We start from the raw sequence: 26,188 nt of genomic DNA on the forward strand, positions 1-26,188 counted from the left end.
CGGGGCTTGGTTGGCGACAGCTCTCGGGGAGGGCGGGGCCTGGGTCTCAGACGGGTGGGCTTTGGAGAGCAGCTGGCCGACTCTACATCGTCGCTTGGACTCTTCGGCTTCCGCCCTGGAGCAAGCCCCGGAAACTGGGCCGCCATGGAGTCCACGCTGGGCGCGGGCATCGTGATAGCTGAGGCGCTACAGAACCAGCTAGCCTGGCTGGAGAACGTGTGGCTCTGGGTCACCTTTCTGGGCGATCCCAAGATCCTCTTTCTGTTCTACTTCCCCGCGGCCTACTACGCCTCTCGCCGCGTGGGCATCGCGGTGCTCTGGATCAGCCTCATCACCGAGTGGCTCAACCTCGTCTTCAAGTGGTGAGACAGAGAAGCCCTCCGGCATCCTGGTCCCCGCCCCCGAGGGCCCTGAGTCGTGTGTAAGCCCTGGTCTCTCTCAGCAGCTGTCTCAAGGGCCTTCCCACCCCTACTCTAGTCCCTAATTTTTTCCCTTTGAGCATCTTTGTGCAGCATGGACTCAAACCTCAGAGTCCACCCAGCCTACTCATTGGACCAGTGTTCCTCGAACTGGTCTGATCGAGAAATCACCTAAGGGGCGTGTCCAAAATGTAAATATCCCATCCTCATCTCACACTTACTGATTTAGAAACTCCAAGGGGGCCGGGCGCAGTGGCTCAAGCCTGTAATCCCAGCACTTTGGGAGGCTGAGGCGGGTAGATCACGAGGTCAAGATATCGAGACCATCCTGGTCAACATGGTGAAACCCCGTCTCTACTAAAAATACAAAAATTAGCTGGGGATGGTGGCGCACGCCTGTAGTCCCAGCTACTCGGGAAGCTGAGGCAGGAGAATTGCTTGAACCCAGGAGGCGGAAGTTGCGGTGAGCCGAGATCTCACCTTTGCACTCCAGCCTGGGTAACAAGAGCGAAACTCGGTCTCAAAGAAAAAAAAAGAAAGAAACTCCAAGGGGTTAGGAATTTATTTTTTATTTTTATTTTTATTTTTTGTTTTTTTGGGGAAAATATATATACATATTCCGAATATATTATATTCTCTCTCTCTAGGTATATATATGTATTTATTCTATATATATCTGTATATAGATATATGTAGAGAGAGAGAGAGAGAGAGAGAGGGAGTCTTGCTCTGTCACCCACGCTGGAGTGCGGTGGCACGATTTTGGCTCACTGAAACCTCCGTGTCCTGCGTTCAAGCCATTCTCCTGCCTCAGCCTTCCTTGTAGCTGGGATTACAGGTGCGCACCACCACACCCAGCTACTTTTTGTATTTTTAGCGGCGGGGTTTCACCATGTTGGCCAGGTTGGTCTCAAACTCTTGACCTCGTGATCTGCCAACCTCAGCCTCCCAAAATGCTGGGATTACTGGTGTGAGCCACTGCACCTGGCGGGAATTAATATTTTAACAAATATCTATGGTGATTTAAGTGGAGAGTTCTACCTCTCAACTCACTTTTTCATTCATCTATTCAAATTTGCTGTAATTTTTCAGAAGCATGCTTAGTGCTGGGCATCACAGTAAGCTGCTAAGGGCAGAGACACCTTGCAGATTAATGTGTGGTCCTTGGACCACGCCCAATGGCATAGGCAGCACTTGAAAACTAGCTAGAAATGCAGACTCTCAGGCCCAGGGCCGGAGCTACTGAATCAAAATCTGCATTTTTTCAGGGTCCGCAGTTGATTCCGTGTGTGTGTGCAGTAAAGTTTGGGCTAAAGCTCTGCTTTCCAGGGAACACTTTCCCTTCTTTCTCCTTCATTCACTAGTATATGACTCTTTATACTGAGACTTAGAAACCAGGAAGCCCAGGGACATGGGTAAAGGCCCTGTGGCCCTTGGAGCTGGGCATGCAGCCACAACTCCCTTCACCTCAGCCTCTATTGCCAGATCCCCAGCCTAGGGGAAGAAAGGGAAGCTCATATTAGTTATCTCAATGGGCTGCAATGACTTGCTGAAACGGCCTCATCCTTACCGTAAAGGGAATCCCAGTGGTCTCTTCAGTTCCTTCTTGCCTAATTGCCCTTTGCTTTGTGCTCTCTCCTCCCTCAAAGTCTATAAGCCTCCCTCTCTAGTCCTTGTCCCCCAAAGATCACAATCTCCCCCAGACATTATTATTTATTTATTTATTTATTTTGAGATGAAGTCTTGCTCTGTCACCAGGCTGGAGTGCAGTGGTGCAATCTCAGCTCACTGCAGCCTCCACCTCCTGGGTTCAAGCGATTCTTCTGCCTCAGCCTCCTGAGTAGCTGGGACCACAGGCATGCGCCACCATGCCCAGCTAATTTTTGTATTTTTAGCAGAGACAGGGTTTTGCCATGTTGGCCAGGATGGTCTCGATCTCTTGACGTCGTGATCCGCTCACCTTGGCCTCCCAAAGTGCTGGGATGACAGGCGTGAGCCACCGCACCTGGCCTCCCCCAGACATTATTAATGTCCCCCAAGTGGCAAAGCCCCTATTCATTTTTTCTTTCTTCCTTCTTTTTTTTTTTTTTTTTTTTTGACACGGAATTTCGCTCGTTACCCAGGCTGGAGTGCAATGGCACGATCTCGGCTCACCGCAACCTCCGCCTCCTGGGTTCAGGCAATTCTCCTGCCTCAGCCTCCCGAGTAGCTGGGATTACAGGCACGCGCCACCATGCCCAGCTAATTTTTTGTATTTTTAGTAGAGACGGGGTTTCACCATGTTGACCAGGATGGTCTCGATCTCTTGACCTTGTGATCCACCCGCCTCGGCCTCCCAAAGTGCTGGGATTACAGGCTTGAGCCACCACGCCCGGCCCTTTTTTTTTTTTTTTTTTTAAATGACGGAGTTTTGCTTTTGTCGCCCAGCCTGGAGTGCAATGGCGAGATCTTGGCTTACTGCAATCTCTGCCTCCCGGATTCAAGCGATTCTCCTGCTTCAGCCTCCCAAGTAGCTGGGATTACAGGTGCATGCAACCACACCCGGCTAATTTTTGTATTTTTAGTGGAGATGGAGTTTCTCCATGTTGTCCATGCTGGTCTCAAACTCCTGATCTCAGGTAATCCGCCCACCTCGGCCTCTCAAAGTGCTGGGATTATAGGTGTGAGCCACCATGCCTGGCATTCTTTTTTTTTTTTTTTTGAGATGGAGTCTCTCTCTGTTGCCCAGGTTAGAGTGCAATGGCACAATCTTGGTTCACTGCAACCTCTGTCTCCCAGGTTCAGGTGATTCTCCTGCCTCATCCTCCTGAGTAGCTGGGATTACAGGTACCCACCGCCTGCCTGGCTAATTTTTGTATTTTTAGTGGCAGGGTGGGGGGTTGCCCATGTTTGCCAGTCTGGTCTCAAACTCCTGACGTCAAGTGATCCGCCTGCTCAGCCTCCTAAAGTGCTGAGATTATAGGCGTGAGCCACCACGCCTGGCACCCCCATTCATTTTCTTTCTTTTTTTTTTTTTTTTGAGCCAGAGTTTCGCTCTTGTTACCCAGGCTGGAGTGCAATGGCGCGATCTCAGCTCACCGCAACCTCCGCCTCCTGGGTTCAGGCAATTCTCCTGCCTCAGCCTCCTGAGTAGCTGGGATTACAGGCACGTGCCACCACGCCCAGCTAGTTTTTTGTATTTTTAGTAGAGACGGGGTTTCACTATGTTGACCGGGAAGGTCTCGATCTCTCGACCTCGTGATCCACCCGCCTCGGCCTCCCAAAGTGCTGGGATTACAGGCTTGAGCCACCGCGCCCGGCTCCCCCATTCATTTTCTAAACAAGCACTTGATGTATACTAGGCTCAGTTTTCAGAGGCGAGAGGCAGGTGCGTTCTGTATCTTCCTTCCCAGCATGCCGTTTCCTGCCAGCATCTCATTTGCTATCCCATCTTTTCTCTTCCTGGCCACAGCAGCCTCTTCAGTGTGTGGTTTCCCAGGGCCCAGCCAAGCACTTGCTAGACCAGAGGATTTTGAAATTTTTTTGTCCTCCTTATTCTTTCTCAGCCTCCTGTGTCCATTTCTCCTTTTTTCAGACATGAGAGGCTCACATAAATAATTTAGATGTGGATAATTCAGGCTGTAACTGGGGGCATGGAGGCAGGGGTAGCAGGAGGGTTAGTGAGGGAGAGAGAGCTGGGTCCTGGGCTCTCTATGGATGGTAAGAGCTGGCTCTTCAGTGAAAGGGGATAGAGTGGGACGGCTGAGTATCGCAGAGCACACACACATGCTTGCCACAATCTCTTGCCTCTATGTCAGTTTTATTTTTTATTTTATTCACTTTTTTTTTGTTGTTTTCTGCTCCCTCACCAGGCTAGAGTACAATGGCACAATCACAGCTCACTGCAGCCTCAACCTCCTGGGCTCAAGTGATCCTTCCCACTTCAGCCTCTGAAGTAGCAGGGACTACAGTTACACCCCAAGACGCCTGGCTAATTTTTGTAGTTTTTGTAGAAATGGCGTTTTGTCATGTTGCCCAGGCTGATCTTGAACTCCTGGGCTCAAGCGATCTGCCTGCCCAGCCTCCCAAGTAGCTGAGACTAAAGGTGTGCACCACTACTTCCAGCTAATTATTTTTATTTTTGTTGAATCTGGGTCTTGCTATGTTGCCCAGGCTGGTCTTGAACTCCTGGCGTCAAATGATCCTCCAGCCAAGGCCTCCCAAAGTACTGGGATTACAGTCATGAGCCACTGTACCCGGCCCCAGGCTAGTTTTTAAAAATTTTTCCACAGGCTTTAAGGGTTAAGGGAAAAAAGAAAACAAATAGTGTGCTTTCTTCCTCCTGTTCTCAGGTAGAAAACCATGGCAAGATATCCATGGATACCTTGAGAGCAATGTACAGAATTGGAGCCCCTTTTTGACCTCACCCCTCAGGCCCTCCGGAGTACTCCGTGTCCTGCTCCCCTTGCATCTCCCTGGCTGTGTGTGCATGTGGAAAGTCATCTTGCATCTGTTCTCTTCCAGGTTTCTGTTTGGAGACAGGCCCTTTTGGTGGGTCCATGAGTCTGGGTACTACAGCCAGGCTCCAGTCCAGGTTCACCAGTTCCCCTCTTCTTGTGAGACTGGTCCAGGTGGGAAGCCTCAAACATCCTCCCTTTCCCAATGTGGTTAGGATTCAGGTGAACATTTCAGAGTACTTTTCAGCCTGGGTGGCCCAGCCATAGGTCTAGCCTCCCAATTACTGGCCCAGAGAACAAAGGAGCCCCAGAGAGACCAAGCTGAGTTACGGGAGGAGGGCACTCATGCTATGTACCAGCTGCCCACCTTGGATAGAGTACAGCCAAGAGACACAGGTCAGGATAGAAGCCTGAGTGCAGTGACCTCAGGTGGCAGTAAAAAGGCCTCAGAGCAGAGCGAGCTATGGATCAGTGCCGGGGAAAAGCTCTCTTCTCAGCCAAGAGAGGCAGCTGTATTATTGGGGCATCACCAGAGACCCTGGGTTCTGCCTCCATCTTCTCACCACGAGCTTCTGGATTCACTGGCAGGCAGCCCTTCTGGACACTGCATGATCACAGGAGCAGCACTCTGGCCCATAATGACAGCCCTCTCTTCACAGTTGGCCACTCGGACCCGCAGGTATACCCTTGGTATTGCCCACCATTGCGAACAGGGCTGATGGCACCATGTACCTAAAAGACCCAGCAGCATGGCAGCCTGGGAGCTGGAGTTCTGGGGTCCCTGGGGTGTGTGGTCAAGCCATGGGGTACCTGGGTGCTACAGGAGGCCGAGCTGTGTATGGACGCACTCTGAGCTCCTTGCCTCTCTTCTTTCTAGCCGCTGGGTAAGGGTGATGCCTAGCCTGGCTTATTGCACGTTCCTTTTGGCAGTTGGCCTATCGCGGGTCTTCATCTTAGCACACTTTCCTCACCAGGTGCTGGCTGGCCTAATAACTGGTGAGCAACTGGGGCAATGGGGTGGGCTGAGAGGATGCCTTTGGCAGTGGGAGGATCAGTCTAGGATCTTCCCAGCTTCTGTAGAGCCCACCCCAGAGGCCTCCCTTATGTCTTAGTTTGTCCTCTTGCCAAGCTGCACTGCAGCTGGGGGTGGGGGCGGGGAGGGTCATATCCCTCAACTCCTTGAAGCTGCTGTCACTCCACTCTCCTAGGCGCTGTCCTGGGCTGGCTGATGACTCCCCGGGTACCTGTGGAGCGGGAGCTGAGCTTCTATGGGTTGACCGCACTGGCCCTCATGCTAGGGACCAGCCTTATCTATTGGACCCTCTTTACACTGGGCCTGGATCTTTCTTGGTAAGTCTCACTTTGAAGCCTGGATGGGCTGGACCCTGTCCTATCTTGCCTGCACCTAGCCTGGTGGGTCTCTGGTTCATTATAGCTAAAAAGGACACATTACCTATTCACGTAGACCCTCACAGGCACAAAGCAGAACATAGGAGTGGGCCCCAGGGGCAGATGGCCAAGAGCCAGTGGCCTTCTACGTTCCAGTCTCTCCTGGCAAGGACTCTTCTTCCCCACAGGTCCATCAGCCTAGCCTTCAAGTGGTGTGAGCGGCCTGAGTGGATACACATGGATAGCCGGCCTTTTGCCTCCCTGAGCCGTGACTCAGGGGCTGCCCTGGGCCTGGGCATTGCCCTGCACTCTCCCTGCTATGCGCAGGTGCGTCGGGCACAGCTGGGAAATGGCCAGAAGATAGCCTGCCTTGTGCTGGCCGTAGGGCTGCTGGGCCCCCTGGACTGGCTGGGCCACCCCCCTCAGATCAGCCTCTTCTACATCTTCAATTTCCTCAAGTACACCCTCTGGCCATGCCTAGTCCTGGCCCTCGTGCCCTGGGTAGTGTACATGTTCAGTGCCCAGGAAGCAGTGCCCATCCACTCTTCCTGACTTCTTGTGTGCCTCCTTCTTTCCTTTTTCTCCCACAAAGCCAACGCTCTGTGAGCACCACACTCCAGGAGGCAGCCCCATGCCCTTCCAGCCCCCAAGCAGGCCCTCCTCTAAATCTGCTTTCCTACCACCTGGTCTTAGCCCCAAAGATGGGCCTTCTCTCTCCCAGAGAAGCTGGTCCTCCCTCTTCCTTTCCTCTCAAGCCCCCAAAGAGCAAAGGCAACAGCAGGACCAGCAGGTTCCTGCAACACTGTGAGGGGCAGCTGGGGCAGCCCCAATAAAGCCCTCGAATACTTTGAGTTTCCTTTCTTGCCTGTGTGCACTTCTCCATAGGCCTTGCCTGTGTGTGCACAAGCAGAACCCTTGCCAGGCTGCTCCAGCGGTCTCTGTGCCACCTCCAGCCTTGGTTCCAGGGGCAGAAAGGCAGGAAAAGAGAGGGCTGTAAACTCAGGTGAGACCTCTTGGCCCCCCGGATCCCCTGCCTCATCACTGCCTAGGCCACATGAGAGGTCCCACGAGATGCTCCGACTATATCCAGTGTAACCCTGACTTTCACCTACAGGACAGATCTTGCCTGCCAACCTCCGGTTTCCTAAATTGCCTTCTAGTCCAGGGGCTGGAGCAAAGAGGAGTGTTTTTGGATAGGAAGGAGGATGAACTACTACATTTGGGAGCCCAGAGAATAGAGACATTGGCCCCAGAAGGCACTGCCAGAAACAAGTTTATTTACACAAGGACACACAGTGTAACGGGTTACAAAATCCTTAACTGAAATCCATATCCAGGGAGACAAAGCAAGGAGTGGGTTTACATGAGAACCAGACCAGCCACAGGGAGAGGGTAGGCAAGGGGCCTGGAGCCTGGGGCTCAGCAGAGAGGCCTAGTTCACTGGGCCTAGCCCCGTCCCCATCCCCCAGGAGGATCTAAAACATACAACACATAGCGCACAATGAACCCATGAATTGATGGTGCTGGGGCTCCTGCCCCTCCCCTGGCTCCCTCAACCCTGCTCAGGCCCCCAATAGGATAATAAATATGTAAACAGATTGGTGGGGCCCTGGGGATGGGAGGGCAGAAAGTATATGTGCTACTGGGGAGGAGGAGGGAGGAAGAGTCAGCCCCCCCAGGAGCCACTTCCCATCTTTGGTTTCCTAACAGGCTGGACAGCATTCCCTGGAAGCCCTGTGGACCCACAGCCCCTGGCAGGGCTCCTGGGAAAGAGAAGGGGCAGCACCCAGCCCCCTCCTGGTCTTAGCTCCCTTGGGCTTGGGGCCAGCAAAGGGAGCCCAAGAGGTATGGAAGGTCCAGCGGAGGACGAACTCCTGGATCCCTGGGTTCTGGCCTTAACCCTTCTAGAATCCCCACTCTCACCATCCCTAGGCTCCAAAGCAAAAGGCCCCAGGAGGGAGTAAGCCCCTGCCCCTTCTCCCTGCAGCATGCTGGATGGCTAGGGAAAGCTAGTCCTGACAGCAGGGGGGCTCTCACCAGCCTGGACCCCCCCCCTGCAAGGACCACCTTCTCCCCCTGCCCAAGCTGTGCCAGCAGAGGGACAGGGAAGCCATCCAAGTAAGGTGGGGAGGAGGCCTGGTTCTGCAGCTCCTCCTGGCCCCTGAGAACTCAGGAAACCAGTCCTCTCCTTCCCCACACACTTTTCATCTTCTCGGCCCTGGGGAAGGGGAAGCAGACCCTGAAGAGTGTGAGGCAAGATAACCCTGCTCACAGACCGCAGCCATGGTTTGGGCACCAGCCTCCCATCAGAGCTGAGACCAAGGAGGAGGAGGAAAGGGGTCTGTGCAGAGATGGAGAGGACAAAAGAAGGGGAAAAGGTGGAGAATCGCAGGGTGGGTGCCCACCTCCCTTCCACTCTGCATCTTAGTAGTGGACCCTCCAGATCCCCGCCTTGAGGCTGGAGAAGGGAGGAGGGTGAAATTAAGGCATTTCCCCCCAAGTCAGCTGAAACCAAGGCACCGACTTCCTGTTCCCTCCTCACTCAGGGGGCTCCAGAACTGGAGGGTACTGTCTGGGTCCCGTGTCCACCTTGAGCTGGCCCAGGCTCCAAGGGGGAAAAGGACAGAATGCAGGAAAATGGGTGGAGGGACACCTGGGTCAGGGCTGGGAAGACATCCCCCACCCCCTGTGGAGGGAGCAGGGCTGGGGGCCTGAGGCAGCATGGAGGAGCAGGAGGGGCAAGGCTGAGAGACCCACACGGCACACCTTGTTGAATGTGTGACTTTTTGTTTTTAATAGAAAAAATAAACAAAATCACAATGGTGAAGCCCAGAGGGACGGGGGCCGGGGTGTCACAGGGCAGGCTCCTGCTCCATGGGCTCCTCTGCCGGCCTGTTGGGGACAAACACAGGGGAGGGTGTTGAGTTGGGCACACCAGCAGGGGCAAGGGCAAAGAGGTGGCAGGGGTGCTGCTTACCTGGGGCTGTGCTCCCGGGCTGCTGCAGCCTGGACCTGCTCAGCCCCCACCGACAGCAAGGCCATGGCGCTCACAGTCTCAGCCTCCTCGGTCTCACCTGTCTGGGCCTCCCGCAGGGAACGGCCCAGACCAGCGGCGAACTTCTGCACACAGCTCCAGTGTTTGCCTGTGGATGACAGATGGGCAAGGGGTGAGGGAGGGCAGACGACACCCACATGAATTGCTCCAGTCCTGGTGCTCCCACAAGCTCCATTCCCCTTGGCCGCCCGAGCCCCTCCATGAGTCCTCACGCACTCTGGATCTCGATGACTTTCTCTAGTGTGGCCACTGCATTGATGTTGGGCTTTTGCTGCAAGACTGCCTCGTCCAAGGGCTGCAGCTGGTAGGGGAAAGAAGAGAAGGCTTAGGGTGGGGAGTAGGGTTGTGATACATACCCCTCTAACTGCCCCACTCGGCCCCAGATATCCCTCATGACGGGCAAACATGTCTTTGGATAAACCCATACTCAGAAAGCCTTCCCTGGCCATTAGCTATTCCTTAGGACTAAGGAAAAGCTTCCTAACGGGCTCCCAGTGCTGGCTGGCCCCTCAGCCCCCTGGCCTGCCACCTCCCAGCCCCCACCCCTCACCTCTACACTGAGCAGAGCCGAGACACAAGCCTCAGAGGCATCACAGATGGCGGTCAAGTCGTGGCCTCCCTCCAGGGCCAGCACCACCCGGCCCTCTGCCAGGGTCATCAGCTGCCTGGTCAAGTGGCCAAAACCTTTGGGGATGGGTGAAGGGAGGAGGATGAAATGGTAAAAGGTATTCAATTCAAGAGTAAGAAAAGGAGAGAAAAAGAAACAGGAGCGGTGTGGTGGCTCACACCTGTAATCCCAGCACTTTGGGAGGCCAAGGTGGGTGAATCACTTGAGGTCAGGAGTTCAAGACCAGCCTGACCAATATGGTGAAATCCCGTTTCTACTAAAAAAATTTTTTTTAATTAGCCAGCTGTGGTGGCACACACCTGTAGTCTCAGCTATTCGGGAGGCTGAGGCAAAAGAATCGCTTGAACCCAGGAGGTGGAGCTTGCAGTGAGCCAAGATTGTGCCACTGCACTCCAGCCTGGGCAACAGAGCAAGACTCCATCTCAGACAAAAAGAAAAAGACAAGAGGTGGGACAAATAGCACAAAATGTGATGGCAGATATAAACTAATAGATCCATAATAAAATAACAATGGTGGCCAGGCACGGTGGCTCACACCTGTAATCCCAGCACTTTGGGAAGCCAAGGCAGGTGGATCACAGAAGATTGAGACCATCCTGGCCAACGTGGTGAAACCCTGTCTTTACTAAAATACAAAAAATTAGCCAGGTGTGGTGGTGTGTGCCTGTAGTCCCAGCTTCTCAGGAGGCTGAGGCAGGGGAATTGCTTGAACCCAGGAGGCAGAGACTGCAGTAAGCTGAGGTCACGCCACTGTACTCCAGACTGGGCAACAGAGCAAGATTCCATCTCAAAAAAAAATAATAAATAATAAAATAAAATACAATGTCAATGGGCTAAATGCCCTATCACAGTCAAAACATTAACAGACTGGCTAAAGACTCTAATGACCAGCTGCTTTCAAGGAGCATCACTGCAACACCAAGGGCCACAAGCTCCGTCGCTACAGCTCCCTCCGTACAAATGCTCTACTCTCTGCTACCCCACTTCCACCTGCCAGCCCCTCAAGGCCAAGGTTGGCAGAGGACGAGGTGGGGGAGTCATCAAGATGATCCCAAGTCTAGGCCCTGCCCCTGCTTTCCCCATCCCCTGCAGTATCAGTCTGTTCCTTGCCCCACGCCCCACTGGACTCTATCCTCACTATTCCACTTCCTCCCTCTATCCCCCAGCACACTTACATCTGGCGGTGACAGAGTAGCCACCCAGTGGAGACAGATGTCCTTCAACAGCATCAAACCCGGCAGAGACTAGGACCACGTCAGGTGAGAACTCGTGAGCAATGGGCATCACTACTGTCCTGCAAAGGGATGGCCCAAGCTAAGCCCGGCAAATGGCCAGGCCAGGCCTCGTCCCACTTATCATGCCAGAGACAGTCCCCTCTACCCACACCGAACTGAGTGCCTTCTGTCCCCTCCCAGCGCAGGGCCCAGGGGGGCTCCCTGTGACTCCCGTGGCCTTTTTCAGTCCCTACCTGAAGGCTGTAAGGTATTCCACGTCTCCAATGGGGGGGTCCACACCTCCTGTCCATGCCACATTCACATTGTACCCCACGCCTGGCCCTCCACCAACCTGGCACCAGAGTTGGGGAGAGGGCTATTCTCACTGCCTGGGGATCCCAAACATTGCCCCTGCCCTTGCCCCTGCCCTCACCCCTGCCTCCAGGTCTCACTCCACTGACCTCTGCTCTGCCTGGAGAAGCAGTCAGATCAGTGTGATCCTCCCTCTAGGAGCCCAGACTCCCCAGGTACCAGCACCACCGGCCTCTGTGGCTCCCCACCAGGTCCCACTGCGCCACCTCCCAGAGGGGCCAACAGAGTCTGCATTTACGCCCAGGAGCTATACCTCTTCAGGAGCCCCAGAGCCTGGAAAGAAGTTCCCGTTGTCATAGCGATGCAGAGAGATGTAGAGCACAGAGGGGTCGTTGTAGAACGCCTGCTGGGTGCCATTGCCATGGTGAATATCCTAAGAGGGGAGGTGGAAGCATCAGGAAAATGGCCCACAGTCTGACACAATGGTCACAATGCCACCTGTCAGCTGGGTGCTGTCACTCACGCCTGTGCTCCCAGCATTTTGGGAGGCTGAGGGCTGGGGGAATTGTTGAGCCTAGGAGTTCAAGACCCATCTGGACAACATAGCAAAATCCCAAGCCCCAAACCAAAAAAACTCCACCGGCCCCACCCCACCGCATGGTGGGCTTTGGGGGTATACCCACCCTAGCCACAGGGCATCCGTATTCTGTTCACAATGGCATTGACCACCCCATGCTTCTCTAACTAGGGTCTGAGCCTCTGTGGTGTGGCACTGTGTAGGGGATACCATGGGACAAATGTGGCAGATCTCCCTACAGAACCCATTCCACTTCACCGTTTGGGGGAAAACATTAAGGCTAGCAGGGAATTTAAAACAAGCAGATCACATTCTTTTTCTTTTTGTTTGAGGTGGAGTTTCACTCTTGTTGCCAGGCTGGAGTGCAGTGGCACAACTTGGTTCACTGCAGTCTCCACCTCTCCCATTCAAGCAATTCTCCTGCCTCAGCCTCCTGAGTAGCTGGGATTACAGGTATGCGCCATCACGCCCGGCTAATATTTTTTTTGTATTTTTAGTGGAGATGGGGTTTCACCATGTTGGCCAGGCTGGTCTCAAACTCCTGACCTTAGGTGATCCACCTGCCTTGGCCTCCCAAAGTGCTGGGATTACAGGCATGAGCCACTGTGCTGGGTCTTTTTTTTTTTTTTTTTCTCTTTTTTTTTGAGATAGAGTCTCAGTCTGTCATCGAGACTGGAGTACAGTAGCATCATCTTGGCTCACTGCAATCTCTGCCTCCGGGGTTCAAGTGATTCTCCTGCCTCAGCCTGCCGAGTAGCTACGATTATAGGCTCCTGACACCACACCTGGCTAATTTTTTGTATTTCCAGTGGAGACGGTGTTTCACCATGTTGACCAGGCTGGTCTCAAACTCCTGATCTCAAGTGATTCACCCACCTTGGCCTCCCAAAGTGCTGGGATTACAGGCTTTGAGCCACTGTGCCCAGCCACAAACACATAAGATTCTGAAGAAGGATCCAACATTTACATAAATTTTTAAGCCAGAATTGGGCTTCTAAGAGATTTCATCCTTCCCGAGGCTCGCTCCTGGCTACTTCCCCAGCTCACAGGGTGGCATGTGCCTCTGCCTCCACCATGTAGAACAGGGTCTGAGAAGCACCCATGGTAGCACGAGCAGAGTGCTGGGGCCAAAAGGCCTGGTCTGAAACCCAGTGCCAATATCCCCATCGGAGTGGCCTTGGGTGAGTCACACGACGACTAACACCTTCATTTGCAGAAATGGACATCCCTGTTCTTACTACTCGAGGTGGCCATAAAGTACTCATTGGGTTCCTGGTATATACAGTCTCCCCCGCCCCCCGTCGTAGGGAGTAGGAGAAAAAATCGGCTACTAGCAATGGCAGCAGCATCACTACTGTCCAAAGGTAGGAAATCCCGGGACTTCCTTGCTTGAAGCTGCAACGTGGGGGCCAAGATGGAACAGGAGCTAAATGTCTTTCGTAGAGAGGAGGGAGCCCTGCTGGAATGTGAGGTTAGTCATCCGGCAGGAGCCCTAGCACCCTTCCTTCTGCAGTGGGCACCCGAGGACGAGGATGACTGGGCTGCTTGGAGGTGGGTCTGGGGGAGGGGACTTCCTGAAGGCCGACCCTGGTCCCAGCTCTGCCCACCCCTGCCCAGCCCCACCAGCTCACTGCCTACCCAGTCCACGATGAGGACCTTGCCCACATTCAACTTCTGTTGTAGGAGTTTCGCTGTGATGGCTACGGAGTTGAAAAAGCAGAATCCCCTGAGGTGGGCGGGGGAGAAAAGGGCAGGAGGTCAGCTTCAGCATGATGTTTGCCAAGAGACAGGAAGGGGCCAGGACAGAGAATCTAGGGCACTCACATGGCTGTGGACTCCTCGGCGTGGTGTCCTGGGGGCCGGATGATGGCAAATCCATTCTGATGAGGTGCGGGCAGAGGTCAGGGACAAGATCCAGGCAAGAAGGCCGTGGAAGGGGTGGCACAAGACAGAAGCACAAGCCAGGCAGGGAAGTGAACACAAACCAGAAAAGCAGATCTATGTGTTCAATGCACAGTTTTGTTGGTTATTTTTATTGTTGTTGTTTATTTTGGAGACAGGGTCTTGCTCTATCACCCAAGCTGGAGTGCAGTGGCGCGATCATGGCTCACTACAACCTTGGCCTCCCAGGCTCAGGCGATCCTCCCAACTGAGTCTCCTGAGTAGCTTTGACTACAAGTACCAGCCACCATGCCTGGTTTATTTTTTGTAGAGACAGTGTTTTACCATGTTTCCCAGGCTGGTCTCCAACTCCTGGGCTCAAGCTATCCGCCCGCGTCAGCCTCCCAAAGTGTTGAGATTACAGGCATGAGCCACTGTGCCCAGCCTCAACGGACCATTTTGAATGCCAACCAAGAGGCTTGAGCAGGGAGATAGTACTTCTGCCTCAAGACACCCACAAACGCACTAGGCATCACTGTCTTTTTTTTTTTTATTTTTAGACGGAGTTTTGCTCTTGTTACCCACGCTGGAATGCAATGGCGCGATCTCGGCTCACTGCAACCTCCACCTCCTGGATTCAGGCAATTCTCCTGCCTCAGCGTGCTGAGTTGCTGGGATTACAGGCACGCGCCACCATGCCCAGCTAATTTTTTTTTTTTTTTTTTTTTTTTAATAGAGATGGGGTTTCACCATGTTGACCAGGATGGTCTCCATCTCTTGACCTCGTGATCCACCCACCTCGGCCTCCCAAAGTGCTGGGATTACAGGCTTGAGCCACCACGCCCAGCCTCTTTTTTTAAAATAAAATAGAGATAGGGTGTCACCATGTTGGCCAGGCTGGTCTAAAACTCCTGGCCTCAGGTGATTCACCCATCTCGGCCTCCCAAAGTGCTGGGATTACAGGCGTGAGCCACCGCGCCCGGCCAGCATTAGTGTCTTTTTTTGGTCCCTCATATAACTTAATCCCAGCTGACACCTCAGTCCCAGCTGACACCTCCTTCCCACCCTGGTATCCAAGAGTTGGGCTTGCAAAGGACAGTGCCTCACTGAAAGGAACCCAAGGCTGTCCCTGTCCTCAGCCTCCAGGAGCAGGACCATGCCAAGGGGCACCAAGGTCACAAGCACATGCTCACCTTGAGCTCTCCCGCAGCCACCTTGAAGGCCAGCTCCAGCAGGCAGCCCACCGCCATGCGCACAGCACTGGAGGAGTGCATCTCATTCCACACAGTGTCGCTGTCCACCTGCAGGGCAGGAGAGCAGGCTTCAGCATGCCCCCTGCAGGGGGAGGGCAAGAACAGGGAAGGCACCTGGACAGTGGGCCAGCGGCCGTGGGAGACAGGGAAGAGACAGCGCTGGGAGAGCCGCCCACCTACCGCCACTGCTGCACATCCTACTCACCCCGATGCCCCCACAAGGCAGCACGGCATACATCTTCTGGCTGATGGGGCCTGCAGGGAAGAGGGACAGAGCTACTCTACAAGTGGCCTCAGGTGGATCATTTGAGGTCAGGAGCTCAAGGCCATCCTGGCCGGCCAGGCGTAGTGGCTCACGCCTATAATCCAAGCACTTTGGAGGCCAAGGCGGGCGGATCACCTGAGGTTGGGAGTTCAAGACCAGCCTGACCAACATGGTGAAACCCCACCTCTACTAAAAATATAAAAATTAGCCAGGCATGGTGGCACACGCCTATAAACCCAGCTACTCGGGAGGCGGAGGCAGGAGAATAACCTGAGCCCGGGAAATGGAGGTTGCAGTGAGCCGAGATCGAGCCACTGCACTCCAGCCTGGGGAACAGAGCGAGACTATCTCAAAAAAAAAAAAAAAAAAAAGAAGAAGTGGCCTCAACTACCAGGGCTACAGGCTTAGCCATTAAAAATGAGGGGTCAGACCCAAGTATAAGGCCTCTGCAGCCCACACCAGTTGGGAGCTGTCAGTCCCGTTCTTGGGGATGTCCTACCTCTAGGGTTGGAAGGCAGGCAGAGAGGAGCATAAGCCTGGAGGGGAGCAAAGCAGTCCCCCCAGCCGAGCACCCCCGGATGGGGATCCTGCACCACACCCAACACATGCTCTATGTTAATGGCGCCCTCTGGAAGTGTATGATGTGATAACTGTGCCACCTCTGCAGCAGTCATGCCCTATGCCCAAGGAGACAACCCTCCTAGCCTGGCTCAGTGGTCCTCCTGACAGCCCCCATCTCACCCTGGCACTGGACATGCCCTGCCCACCCACCCACATGCCAGCTCACCGAGCAACTTCTTGCTGTCCAGCTTCTGCCGGTTGAGGGGGCTGGTCCCGTAGAGCAGGGTGTGGTATTCAGAGTGCACTGCCTGGATCTCGTCTAACGTGGCTTTGCGACCCCGGATTCGCTGTCAGGAGGATCAGTCAGAGGGGTCACAGAAAGGCGCAGCTCTCCCAGCCCCTCTCTGCCTGATAACCAGGGGCACACACAGCTGCTTGCTGGCCTCAGGAGCTCCAAATATTTTTGAGAAAGTAGACCCTGGCTCAGTCATGACCCTACTCCAGGATCCTCCCACAGTCAGCTGGGGACCATGCGAGACTATAGGCTGCAAGGGATGGAATGGAGGGGAGTGGGGGGGGGGGGCAGAGAACTGGCCCTGAAGTGTGGGGGTGAAGAGAGGATGAGGAAGAGGCATGAAGAGAGGCTTCTCTAACAGGGAAACAAAGGCTGGATTTCAGTTGAGGGCCAGGGGAAGGAGGGGCTCCCTTACCTCGCACTTGCTAAGCAGGCCTGTCTCCTGCAGCCGGGACCAGATGCTCTGGATCCGGCCAGCATGTTCAGGGTGCACATGTGTGTTTCCGCACATGCACTGGTGCTTTAGCATGAACGTGTCGTAGACCACACCTGGGCCACAGACCCATTGTCAGCCAGCACTGCTCTGGGCCCAGGGTCCCAGCCTGGCTACCTTGATCCTCAGCAGGGCTCAGGGAGCTCTTCCCAACCCCCAGGCCCAAACTCCTCCCCATGGCCACTGAAGCCACCCTCCCACACACCTGCCCCCTCTCCTCTCGTTTGTTTTTCTTTTTGAAACAGGGTCTCCCTCTGTCAGCCAGGCTGAAGTGCAGTGGCGCTATTGGGTCACTGCAGCCTCCACCGCAGCCCCCACCACCCTGTCCTCGAGCGATCCTCCGACCTTAGTGTTCTGAGTAGCTGGCACTACAGGCATGCACTACCACACCTAGCTTTTTTTTTTTTTTTTTTTTTTTTTTTTCAAAGAGACGGAGTCTCACTATGTCGCTCACACTGGTCTCAAACTCCTGGGCTCAAGTGATCCTCTCTCCTTGGCCTCCCAAAATGCTTGGATTACAGGTATGAGACACTGCACCTGACCTTTCCTCTCCAGCCTTTGCCCCCTCTCAACTCCAGAAATTCCTTTACTCCATTATTGCCTGTCGGAAGCTTCCGTGCTCCTCAACCCCAGCAAGGCTGCCCTAGACACCCCACAGGTCCGATCTCTGCCGGCTGCACCCCTCGGCTGCACCCTTCTCATAGCACCTCCTCCTTCCCCCTCCTGCCAAACCCGTGTCTTACTCCCCACTGGTGACATGGGGCCACCTCAGGGACGTGTGTGTCCTCCCAGAGCCCAGCCTGTGGCAGCTTCATGGGGAAGAAGACTCTGGTCTCATCCCAGACCTCACAGGGAGAAGGAAGGGAAGGTCGAAGGGCAGGACCCAATAGGGGCAGCAGGCTCTCTCTACCCAGCACTTCAGGCTATGAGGCAGTCCTTCCTTCCATGGGGTGGGAAAGATGCTGCCCAGTGGGCAGAGGTAGAGCTACCCACTCTCCCAGCTGAGGCAGAAGGCCCTGCCACTACCACAAACAGCTCTGGGGTACAGGGAGAGAATGAAGGCCTGTGTCCCCACCTTTCAGCAGCCTCTTCCCCCTGCCTACAGGCCAGACACCACACACAGGCCCCCTGCCTGGCGGAAGGACATAACTGGTGGTGGGGACTCACCTGTGGTGAAGAGGTGTTTCACGGGCTGGTCTGAAGGGCTCTTCATGCCCCCAGGGGCAGCAGGGGAGGACTGGGTACGGCCCAGGGCCTGGTGAGGCACAGTGGCCAGGCTGAGGGGCGCCTGGTACACCTGCAGTGGCTGCAGCTGCTGGGCATCTGAGAATAGCTGGCAGGGATGACAGTGGGAGGGGGCCTAGGTCAGACTCAGCCTGGACAGGGGTGAGGGCAGGGCCTCCAGGGGAGTTCCAATCCAGCACTTTTCTTCTAAGTCTCCTCCTTCCCCCACCTCCTCCCACTTGCTCCCTCCTGGGACAGCAGACACATCTCCTCTGAGACAGAGAGGGATGGGGGGATGTGATGAGTCACATCAAAGAGTAGCATTGAGGTAAGAGGCTGGGGGGGCGGGGCGGGGGGGGCGGGGGGGGGATGACTCAGGCCCAGAGGGCTCCGCTGTGTCCGCAATGAATGGAGTGCCAGCTAGGCGCGAGGCAGACTGTAGTAACAGCGGGGGCGTGTGTGTACACACGCGCACAGGCACGCACAGGGACCGACGCACAGCCGGCCCTACGCAGGCAGCAACGCAGATACACATAGGCCATGTGTGCACACGCACACACCCACGTACATGCACACACACACACACACAGACACAAGCAGAGAGGCAGGCCAGTATCCTAAATGCAGGGAGGGAACTGGCAGCCTAGGACAGACACAGCTCTAAGATCAACACAAACCGCTCCCCCTTCTCCCCACTGGCCTCCTTCCTACTCCCCTTTTGCTCTCTGCAGAATGCTGCTCCTGCTAGGCCTGGAAACTCCAGATGGGGGAAAGGGAGAGACAAGGGCAGAGGCAGCAGCAGGGAACAATAGAGCGGTGGTGACTAAGGGCTGGGACCACGGACCAGGGACGGGGCTCACCTTTTTGTAACCAGCACTGGGCTCCTCCGAGCTGGGCCCCTCCTCAGCACCACTCTCGCCCTCCTCATCCTTGACCTGGATGCAGTCCTCCTCCTCTCCGTCCTCCTCCTCCTCCTCCTCCTCCTCCAGGTCTTCCTGTGTGCTCTCACTCTCTGTGGAGCCCTCCCGGGGCATGGTCAGGGCTCCCTCCCCCAGCAAGGCCTCCTGCTGCTCTGTCAGCTCCTCCTCTGTTTCCTCAGGGTGGGTGGTGGGCTGCCTGGGCAGCTCCCCTGTTTTGGTGAGAATCTGGTAACAGAAACAGAGGCACATCAGCTGGGAGCAGCCTGTAACCCAGATGGGTCTATCCTTCCCTCCCTCCCTTCTTCCAGGCAGAGCTTCTATGTGACTTAGAAAAAGGCAAGGCGGCTCCTCTGAGAGGAGGGCTCTTTTTTTTTTTTTCTTGAGACAGAGTCTCCCTCAGTTGCCCAGACTGGAATGCAGTGGCTCGATCTCAGCTCACTGCAACCTCTGCCTCCCAGGTTCAAGAGATTCTCCTGCCTCAGCCTCCCCAGTGGCTGGGATTATAGGTGCATGCCACCATGTCCAGCTAATTTTTGCTTTTTTTTTTTTTTTTTTTTTTTTTTGAGGTGGACTTGCTCTTGTTCTTGTTGCCCAGGCTGGAGTGCAATGGCGTGATGGTTCACTGCAACCTCCGCCTCCCGGGTTCAAGTGATGCTCCTGCCTCAGCCTCCCAAGTGGCTGGGATTACAGGCACCTGCCACCAAGTCCAGTTAATTTTTGCGTTTTTAGTAGAGAACGAAGTTTCACCATGTTGGCCAGGCTGGTCTCAAACTCCTGACCTCAGGGGATGCGCCCACCTGAGCCTCCCAAACTTCTGGGATTACAGGTGTGAGCAACTGCACCTGGCCTGAGAGGAGGACTTTTCTGCCAGCCTGGTGCTCACCTTCGTCCTGCCCCCAGCACAGTCCCAGGCCATTCACCTCTCTAGGCTCACCTTGCCCAGCTGCAGCTGCTGCTGCTTCTGCTTCTCCAGGAACTGCTGGTGCTGCTGTTGCATGACCAGCTGCTGCAGGGCCTGGGGACTCTGCGGCAGCGGTGAGGACTGAGTGCGGCTCAGGGGCCGATGCCGTGGGAGCTTGCCCACTGTCCGCATGCTGGTGGCCACACGTTCACCCGTCACTAGTGGGGACTGCCCGTGGAGCGGCACTATGGAGTTAGGGGTGACGACTAAGCACCATTGTCAGGGCACCTGACTGCCCCCCAAGCCCAGATCTTGCCCCCATATCCCCTTTGGAATATCACCACCTAAATAGTCAGGAAACACTCTGGGGGACCTAGGGCACCCTCCACCCAAACCTGAGCCCCATTCTTCCTTTTCCCCACGACTGAAGAGTTTCACAGCTCTAAAGTACCACCTCCAGGAAGCCTTCCTGGATTCACCATCTTTTCCCTTTGATTTGCTTAACTGAATAAACTGAGTACACATGTAGTCTGGAGCCCTGTTTGAGTGAACAATGACTTGTTCTCCCCTAGTGCAACAAGGCCTCCTTGATCATGGACCCCCATGGATCCCACCAGGCCAGGATGCCCTGGGGGCCAGGATCATGTATCTTTCAAGCAGAACCTCTTCTGATGCCAACAGGTACTTAAGGGCTGTCTAAAGCTGTGCTGTCCGGTCCCATGGCTACTGGTTACACGTGACTACCGAGCCCTTCAACACAGCCTATCTAAAGTGAAATGTGACCTAAGTGTGAAGTATACACTAGATTTCAAAGACTTAGTACAGGCGTCCCCAAACTTTTTACACAGGGGGCCAGTTCACTGTCCCTCAGACCATTGGAGGGCCGCCACATACTGTGCTCCTCTCACTGACCACCAATGAATGAGGTGCCCCTTCCTGAAGTGCGGCGGGGGGCCGGATAAATGGCCTCAGGGGGCCGCATGCAGCCCGAGGGCCATAGTTTGGGGACGCCCGACTTAGTATGAAACAAAAAGCAAAACATCTCACTGGTAATTGCATGTTGGCCAGGCACAGTGCAGCTTACACCTGTAATCCCAGCACTTTGAGAGGCCAAGGCAGGAGGATGGCTTGAGTTCAAGACCAACCTGGGCAGCCAGGCACAATGGCTCACACCTGTAACTCCAGCACTCTGGGAGGCCAAGTCCAATAAACTACCTGAGGTCAGGAGTTCGAGACCAGCCTGGCCAACATGGTGAAACCCCAACTCTAATAAAAACACAAAAAATTAGCTGGGCGTGGTGATGCATGCCTGTAATCCCAGCTACCTGGGAGGCTGTGGCAGGAGAATCACTTGAACCTGAGAGGCAGAGGTTGCAGTCAGCTGAGATCATGCCACTGCATTCCAGCCTGGGCAAAAAGAGTAAAACTTTGTCTCAAAAAAAAAAAAAAAAAATTAGCTAGGTGTGGTGGTTGATGTCGGTAGTCCCAACTGCTTAGGAAGCTGAAGCAAAAGAATTGCTTGAACTCAGGAGGCGGGGGTTGCAGTGAGCCAAGATCCCGCCATTGCACTCCAGCCTGGTGACAGAAGGAGACTCTGTCTCAAAAAAAACAAAACAAAACAAAGACCAGCCTGGGCAACATAGCAAGATCCTGTCTCTACAAAAAAAAAAAAAAAAAAAAAAAAAAAAAAAAAACCTTAATTAAAAAATTAAAAAGCTGCTGGGTACGGTGGCCCATGCCTATAATCCCAGCACTTTGGGAGACCAAGGTGGGTGGATCACAAGGTCAGGAGTTCAAGACCAGCCTGAGCAATATAGTGCAACCCTGTTTCTACCAAAAATACAAAAAGTAGCCAGGCATGGTGGCGCACACCTGTAATTTCAGCTACTCAGGAGGCTGAGGCAGGAGAATCACTTGAACCCAGGAGGCAGAGGCTGCAGTGAACTGAGATCACACCACTGCACTCCATCCTGGGCAACAGAGCAAGACTCCGACTCAAAAATAAAAAAATAAAAACCTCATGGCTGGGCATGGTGGCTCACACCTGTAATCCCAGCACTTTGGGAGGCCAAGGTAGGCAGATCACCCAAGGTCAGGAGTTTGAGACCAGCCTGGCCAACATGGTGAAACCCGGTCTCGACTGAAAATACAAAAAATTAGCTGGTGTGGTGGCAGGCGCCTGTAATAATCCCAGCTATTCAGGAGGCTGAGGCAGGAGAATTACTTGAACCCAGAAGGCGGAGGTGGCAGTGAGCCAAGATAGTACTACTGTACTCCAGCCTGGGTGACTGAGTGAAACTCAGGAAAATAAATAAATAAATAAGAAGATATGCACATGTATTACAAAAATGATAATATTCTGGATATACTGAGTTAAATATTTGTGGTAAAATTAATTTCACTTGCTTTTTTTTTTTTTTTTGAGATGGAGTCTTGCTCTATCACCCAGGCTGGAGTGTAATGGCGTGATCTGGGCTCACTGCAACCTCCGCCTTCTGGGTTCAAGTGATTCTCCTGCCTCAGCCTCCTGAGTAGCTGGGATTACAGGAGCCCACCACGGCACCCAGCTAATTTTTTTAATTTTAGTAGAGATGGGGTTTTACTATGTTGGCCAGGCTGGTCTCAAGCTCCTGATCTCAAGTGATCTACCTGCCTTGGCCTCCCAAAGTGCTGGGATCACAGATGTGAGCCACCACATCCAGCTCCACTTGCTTCTTTTTACATTTTTCAATGTGGCTGCTAGAAATTACATATGCAGGTTGTGTTAGGTTTCTACTGAACAGCACTGCTCTGGGATGTGAACTCCAAGATGGCAGCAGACTTGTTAACAGTGCCTGGCATCCCATAAGGTAGCCCACGTTTCTAGATTGTGGAAGAAATCCCTGCTGCTGTTGATGCTGCTGAGGGGAGCTGTGACAGCAGGGCTGCAGACTATCCCTGGCTGTTGGTCCTGATCTGAGCCCTTCCCTTGCACAGCTGCCTGCCCACTCACCAGCAATGAGGGTGCTCTGCTGCCGGGCCTGCTCTAGCAGTAGCACGTGCTGCAGCAGGGAGGCATGTCCATGGGGGCTCCCGTCGCCCTCCAGTGCCACGCCCAGCAGGCAGCCAGGGATAGAGGATGTGCTCATGAACTTGCCGGTCAGCATGCCACCCTGCCGCAGGGACTGGAGGGCCTGCCTCTCGGCCTCCTGCTGCGTCGACAGCTTCGGGGAGGCCTGGGGGGTGGAGGGAGGGGCTTACACAGCCTCAGTCCTGCCAACTTTGGACCAGCAACCCCATCTACCCGATATCCACCCACCAGCTCTGGGTAGGGCCAAGCCATCTCCCTTACGGCTTTGGAAGAGCAAAAGCCCCATTGGGGGCATCCAGGACCTCTGACCTAAACACCAGAGGGAGGACGGGGTATGTGCCCTGTACTTACGGTGAGGTGCGAGTTGGTGACAGTGACCGTGGCCTGCAGCCCTAGGGAGATGTTAGGCAGAGAGGGAGATGTGTAGAGGCTGAACTGGTTGGGGGAGCTGTCCAGAGGGAGGGCTCGGTGCTGGGGGAGCATCTGGGAAGCAGTCAGAAGAGACAGGTATGAGAATGGGCAAAGGGGAGGCAACAAGGGAGGGCAACCTGGGGCCAAGGCCAAGGTCTCTGAATGGTGCCCAGTTCCCTCTACCCTGAGCTCCCACTGAGGAAGACTAAGCCATCAGAGCTCTTCACGGTCCTGTGGGACAAATCCCCCTTCAAGGCAATTAATCCCAAGCAAGGAATCTCCAGCCTATTCATGAGGGCAGAGAGGTCTCTGGTGGGCACTCAGCCAGACAGACTGGAAGAAGCTGTACTCTTGTCTTTCAAGGGAGGGAGAACAGCTCTGTCCCGCCCCAACCAGCCCTCAACCAGGCCTGTACCTCGGTAGGGATGTTGGGGACTGAGCCAGTAAAGCCATTCTCAGCGATGGTGCTGTGGGAGCTGTTGGGAGAGCTGGGGCCAGAGCCTGGTGCGCTGTTACACACGGACGACGCTATAAGAGAAGTGGCTGTCACCTGGGCCTGCTCTCAACTAGCCCCTGCCCCCCTGATTCCCAGACCCTCAGAACAGTAACAGGAGAGCAACCCTTACCCCCAGGCCCAGCACCTGTGATCTCAACAGCTCTCTTCTTAAAGGTGCTAATAACAGTCCCATCCTTGCGACGCAGGAGGGGACTGCTTCTCCGCTCTGCCACCTTCTGTTTTAGCCTTGAACGCACTTTCAAGTTGGGTTCAGAGGCTAGAGAGAAGGCAACCGACGTTCAGATACATGCACAGAGCACACACCTGCAGCCGAGTCCACTGTGGTCAGGGCTGACCCTGCCACAAAACCCACCCCTGCCTCCTAGGAGCCGTATTTTGGGAGGCCAGGTTGGGGACTCACTCACCTGTTTTGCGGAGGGGGAAGTCATCTCGACTGTCGTAGGGCCCAGGCAAAGGCAATTTGTAGGAGGGAGGCGTCCCAGGGGGGCCGCTCTGGGGAGGGGAACTCTGGTCCAAAGAAGCATGGTGGGCTCCCCTGGAGGTGGGGTTGGGGATGGAAGCAGATCGAGGTTACCACCCAGCCTGCTGGACCTGCCACCTGGCAATCTCCACTTATGAAAAATCCTTTGTATACAGGAAGAGAACATGGATCTTGGGGAAGGAATGAGGAAATAAACAGGGATGGGGGCTTTTTGTCTCCAAGGAGAGATTGCAGGGTAGAAGCCCCTCGCCATCCTGTAGCCAGGAAGCCCCTGAGCGGCTCACCTCTGCCCACCCATGCCTGCCCAGGGCCATTACCAGCATTTGGGGTGCTGTGGGAGGGAATGGTTGAGGCCGCCTGGTGTGGGCTCCTTTGACTTCGACAAGAGGAATTCCTGGAGCCTCAGCTTTACCTCGGTGCTGGCAATGGCACCTGCAGGACAGGGCACAACTGAGCTGGCTGCTTGGGGCCAGACTCCCCTACGGCAGGGGCAGGTGTCATGGGCGGGGCCTCAGGAGGTCCCAGGAGGCCACGCCTTACTCTCTTTGCTCTTCTCCTTGTTCCGCAGGATGAGCAGCTGCTGCTCCAGCCGCTGCTTCTCCAGCTCTTCCTGCCGCTGCTGCTCCCGCTGCCGCTGCTGCTCCAGCTCCTGCTGCCGCTTGGCTGCCAGCATCTCCTGCTGCTGTTTGGCTGCCAGCATCTCCTGCTGCTGCTGCAGGGGCATGGGGAGGGAGGCAGGAGTGAGCCAGGCCCGGGCGGGGGTCGGAGGTCAGGGCGGCCCCCCGCGCCCCCCTCGCTCACCTTGAGGTGCTTCTGCAGCTGGACCTCATGCTGCCTTGTAAGGTGGTCATGCTGTTTCTGGAACTCAGCGAACAGGAGCTGCTTCTGCAGCTGCTGCTGCTGCTTGAGTGCCAGGAGCTCCTGCTGCAGTTGCTGCTCCCGCAGTGTGGGGTCCACAGAGCCCACCAGAGCCCCCCGTAGCTCCACAGGGCTGGGGCTGCCTCCACCCCCACCCCCCATGGAGCTGGGCATGGCTCCTGGCAGCACCGGCTTCACTTCCACTGCGGGCAGAAGAGACAGCAAGGAGTTAGCGGACCCAGCCCCAGACCGCAGCCATGCCTGGGGCCCAAAGGCTACCAGGTAGGATTCTAGCAGACCCAAAGAGAACAGAGACAGAGGGGAAGTCAAATCCCTCTGCTCCATGGATGCAACATTTTGCCTTAATTAAATGAGGCTGAAGCCATGAAATTCAATAGGAAAATAGGGGCTGAGCGCGGTGGCTCACACCTGTAATTCCAGCACTTTGGGAGATGGAGGCAGGCGGATCACCTGAGGCCAGGAGTTTGAGACCAGCCTGGCCAACATGGTAAAACCCTCTTTCTACCAAAAATACAAAAATTAGCTGGGCGTGATGGTGCACGCCTGTAATCCCAGCTACCCAGGTCACTGAGGCAGGAGAATCTCTTATACACTGGGAGGCGGAGGCTGCGTTGAGCCAAGATCTGCAGCTGCACTCCAGCTAGGGCAACAGAGCAAGACTGTCTCAAACAAAAAGAAAATATGCGGCCAGGCATGGTGGCTCACGCCTATAATCCAAACACTTTTGAGGCCAAGGTGGGTGGATCACCTGAGGTCGGGAGTTCAAGACCAGCCTGACCAACATGGTGAAACCCCGTCTTCAAAAAAAAAAGAAAAAGAAAAGAAAATATGCATAAGCATGAAGCTGTACCTGACAGATTTTGAGTACTAAACACATTATAGATATGTGTGTAAGTGTGTGTGTGTGTATGTGCATGCGTGTGTGTGTGTGTGTGTGTGTGTGTGTGTGTGTGTGTGTATGTATGTATCTACCTACATATATATTAGAGACAAGGTCTTGCTGTGTC

The 26,188-nt window shown here is 54.6% G+C and overlaps 2 protein-coding genes across 7 annotated transcripts in view; one reads left to right on the forward strand and one right to left on the reverse strand.

Moving 5' to 3' along the window:
- G6PC3 (glucose-6-phosphatase catalytic subunit 3) lies at nucleotides 1-7,095 on the forward strand. Of its 4 annotated transcripts, none has more exons than XM_003943636.3 (6): nucleotides 3-362; nucleotides 4,923-5,029; nucleotides 5,444-5,534; nucleotides 5,733-5,851; nucleotides 6,064-6,205; nucleotides 6,433-7,095. In XM_003943636.3, exons 1-6 carry the CDS (start codon nucleotides 145-147, stop codon nucleotides 6,794-6,796), a joined length of 1,041 nt encoding a protein of 346 aa, XP_003943685.1. In that variant the 5' UTR covers nucleotides 3-144; the 3' UTR covers nucleotides 6,797-7,095. The 4 variants fall into 4 exon arrangements, with proteins under 4 accessions (XP_074245229.1, XP_039332874.1, XP_003943685.1 ...); XM_039476939.2 differs by having other exon boundaries at nucleotides 341-421; XM_074389128.1 differs by lacking the exon at nucleotides 5,733-5,851 and having other exon boundaries at nucleotides 1-362; nucleotides 6,041-6,205.
- HDAC5 (histone deacetylase 5) overlaps nucleotides 6,432-26,188 on the reverse strand; it is a 47,973-nt gene continuing 28,216 nt past the window's right edge. For 2 of the 3 annotated variants that reach the window (XM_039476938.2, XM_039476937.2), the window contains exons 4-27: nucleotides 25,104-25,363; nucleotides 24,843-25,014; nucleotides 24,620-24,734; nucleotides 24,226-24,356; nucleotides 23,931-24,077; nucleotides 23,720-23,832; nucleotides 23,245-23,376; nucleotides 22,816-23,038; nucleotides 19,857-20,068; nucleotides 18,863-19,147; nucleotides 17,946-18,111; nucleotides 16,701-16,834; nucleotides 16,217-16,337; nucleotides 15,370-15,419; nucleotides 15,105-15,212; nucleotides 13,855-13,910; nucleotides 13,669-13,756; nucleotides 11,767-11,886; nucleotides 11,396-11,493; nucleotides 11,103-11,221; nucleotides 9,850-9,983; nucleotides 9,516-9,600; nucleotides 9,222-9,387; nucleotides 6,432-9,136 (exon numbers count right to left, since the gene is read on the reverse strand). In XM_039476938.2, coding sequence (XP_039332872.1) covers nucleotides 9,097-9,136; nucleotides 9,222-9,387; nucleotides 9,516-9,600; nucleotides 9,850-9,983; nucleotides 11,103-11,221; nucleotides 11,396-11,493; nucleotides 11,767-11,886; nucleotides 13,669-13,756; nucleotides 13,855-13,910; nucleotides 15,105-15,212; nucleotides 15,370-15,419; nucleotides 16,217-16,337; nucleotides 16,701-16,834; nucleotides 17,946-18,111; nucleotides 18,863-19,147; nucleotides 19,857-20,068; nucleotides 22,816-23,038; nucleotides 23,245-23,376; nucleotides 23,720-23,832; nucleotides 23,931-24,077; nucleotides 24,226-24,356; nucleotides 24,620-24,734; nucleotides 24,843-25,014; nucleotides 25,104-25,363 — 3,275 coding nt within the window. In that variant the 3' untranslated portion in view covers nucleotides 6,432-9,096. The remainder of the gene's footprint in view (nucleotides 9,137-9,221; nucleotides 9,388-9,515; nucleotides 9,601-9,849; nucleotides 9,984-11,102; nucleotides 11,222-11,395; nucleotides 11,494-11,766; nucleotides 11,887-13,668; nucleotides 13,757-13,854; nucleotides 13,911-15,104; nucleotides 15,213-15,369; nucleotides 15,420-16,216; nucleotides 16,338-16,700; nucleotides 16,835-17,945; nucleotides 18,112-18,862; nucleotides 19,148-19,856; nucleotides 20,069-22,815; nucleotides 23,039-23,244; nucleotides 23,377-23,719; nucleotides 23,833-23,930; nucleotides 24,078-24,225; nucleotides 24,357-24,619; nucleotides 24,735-24,842; nucleotides 25,015-25,103; nucleotides 25,364-26,188) is intronic. The other variant, XM_039476935.2, reaches the window with a different exon arrangement.

The sequence above is a fragment of the Saimiri boliviensis genome, chromosome 17, assembly GCF_048565385.1.
Source record: "Saimiri boliviensis isolate mSaiBol1 chromosome 17, mSaiBol1.pri, whole genome shotgun sequence".
In the NCBI taxonomy this organism is placed as follows: domain Eukaryota; kingdom Metazoa; phylum Chordata; class Mammalia; order Primates; family Cebidae; genus Saimiri; species Saimiri boliviensis.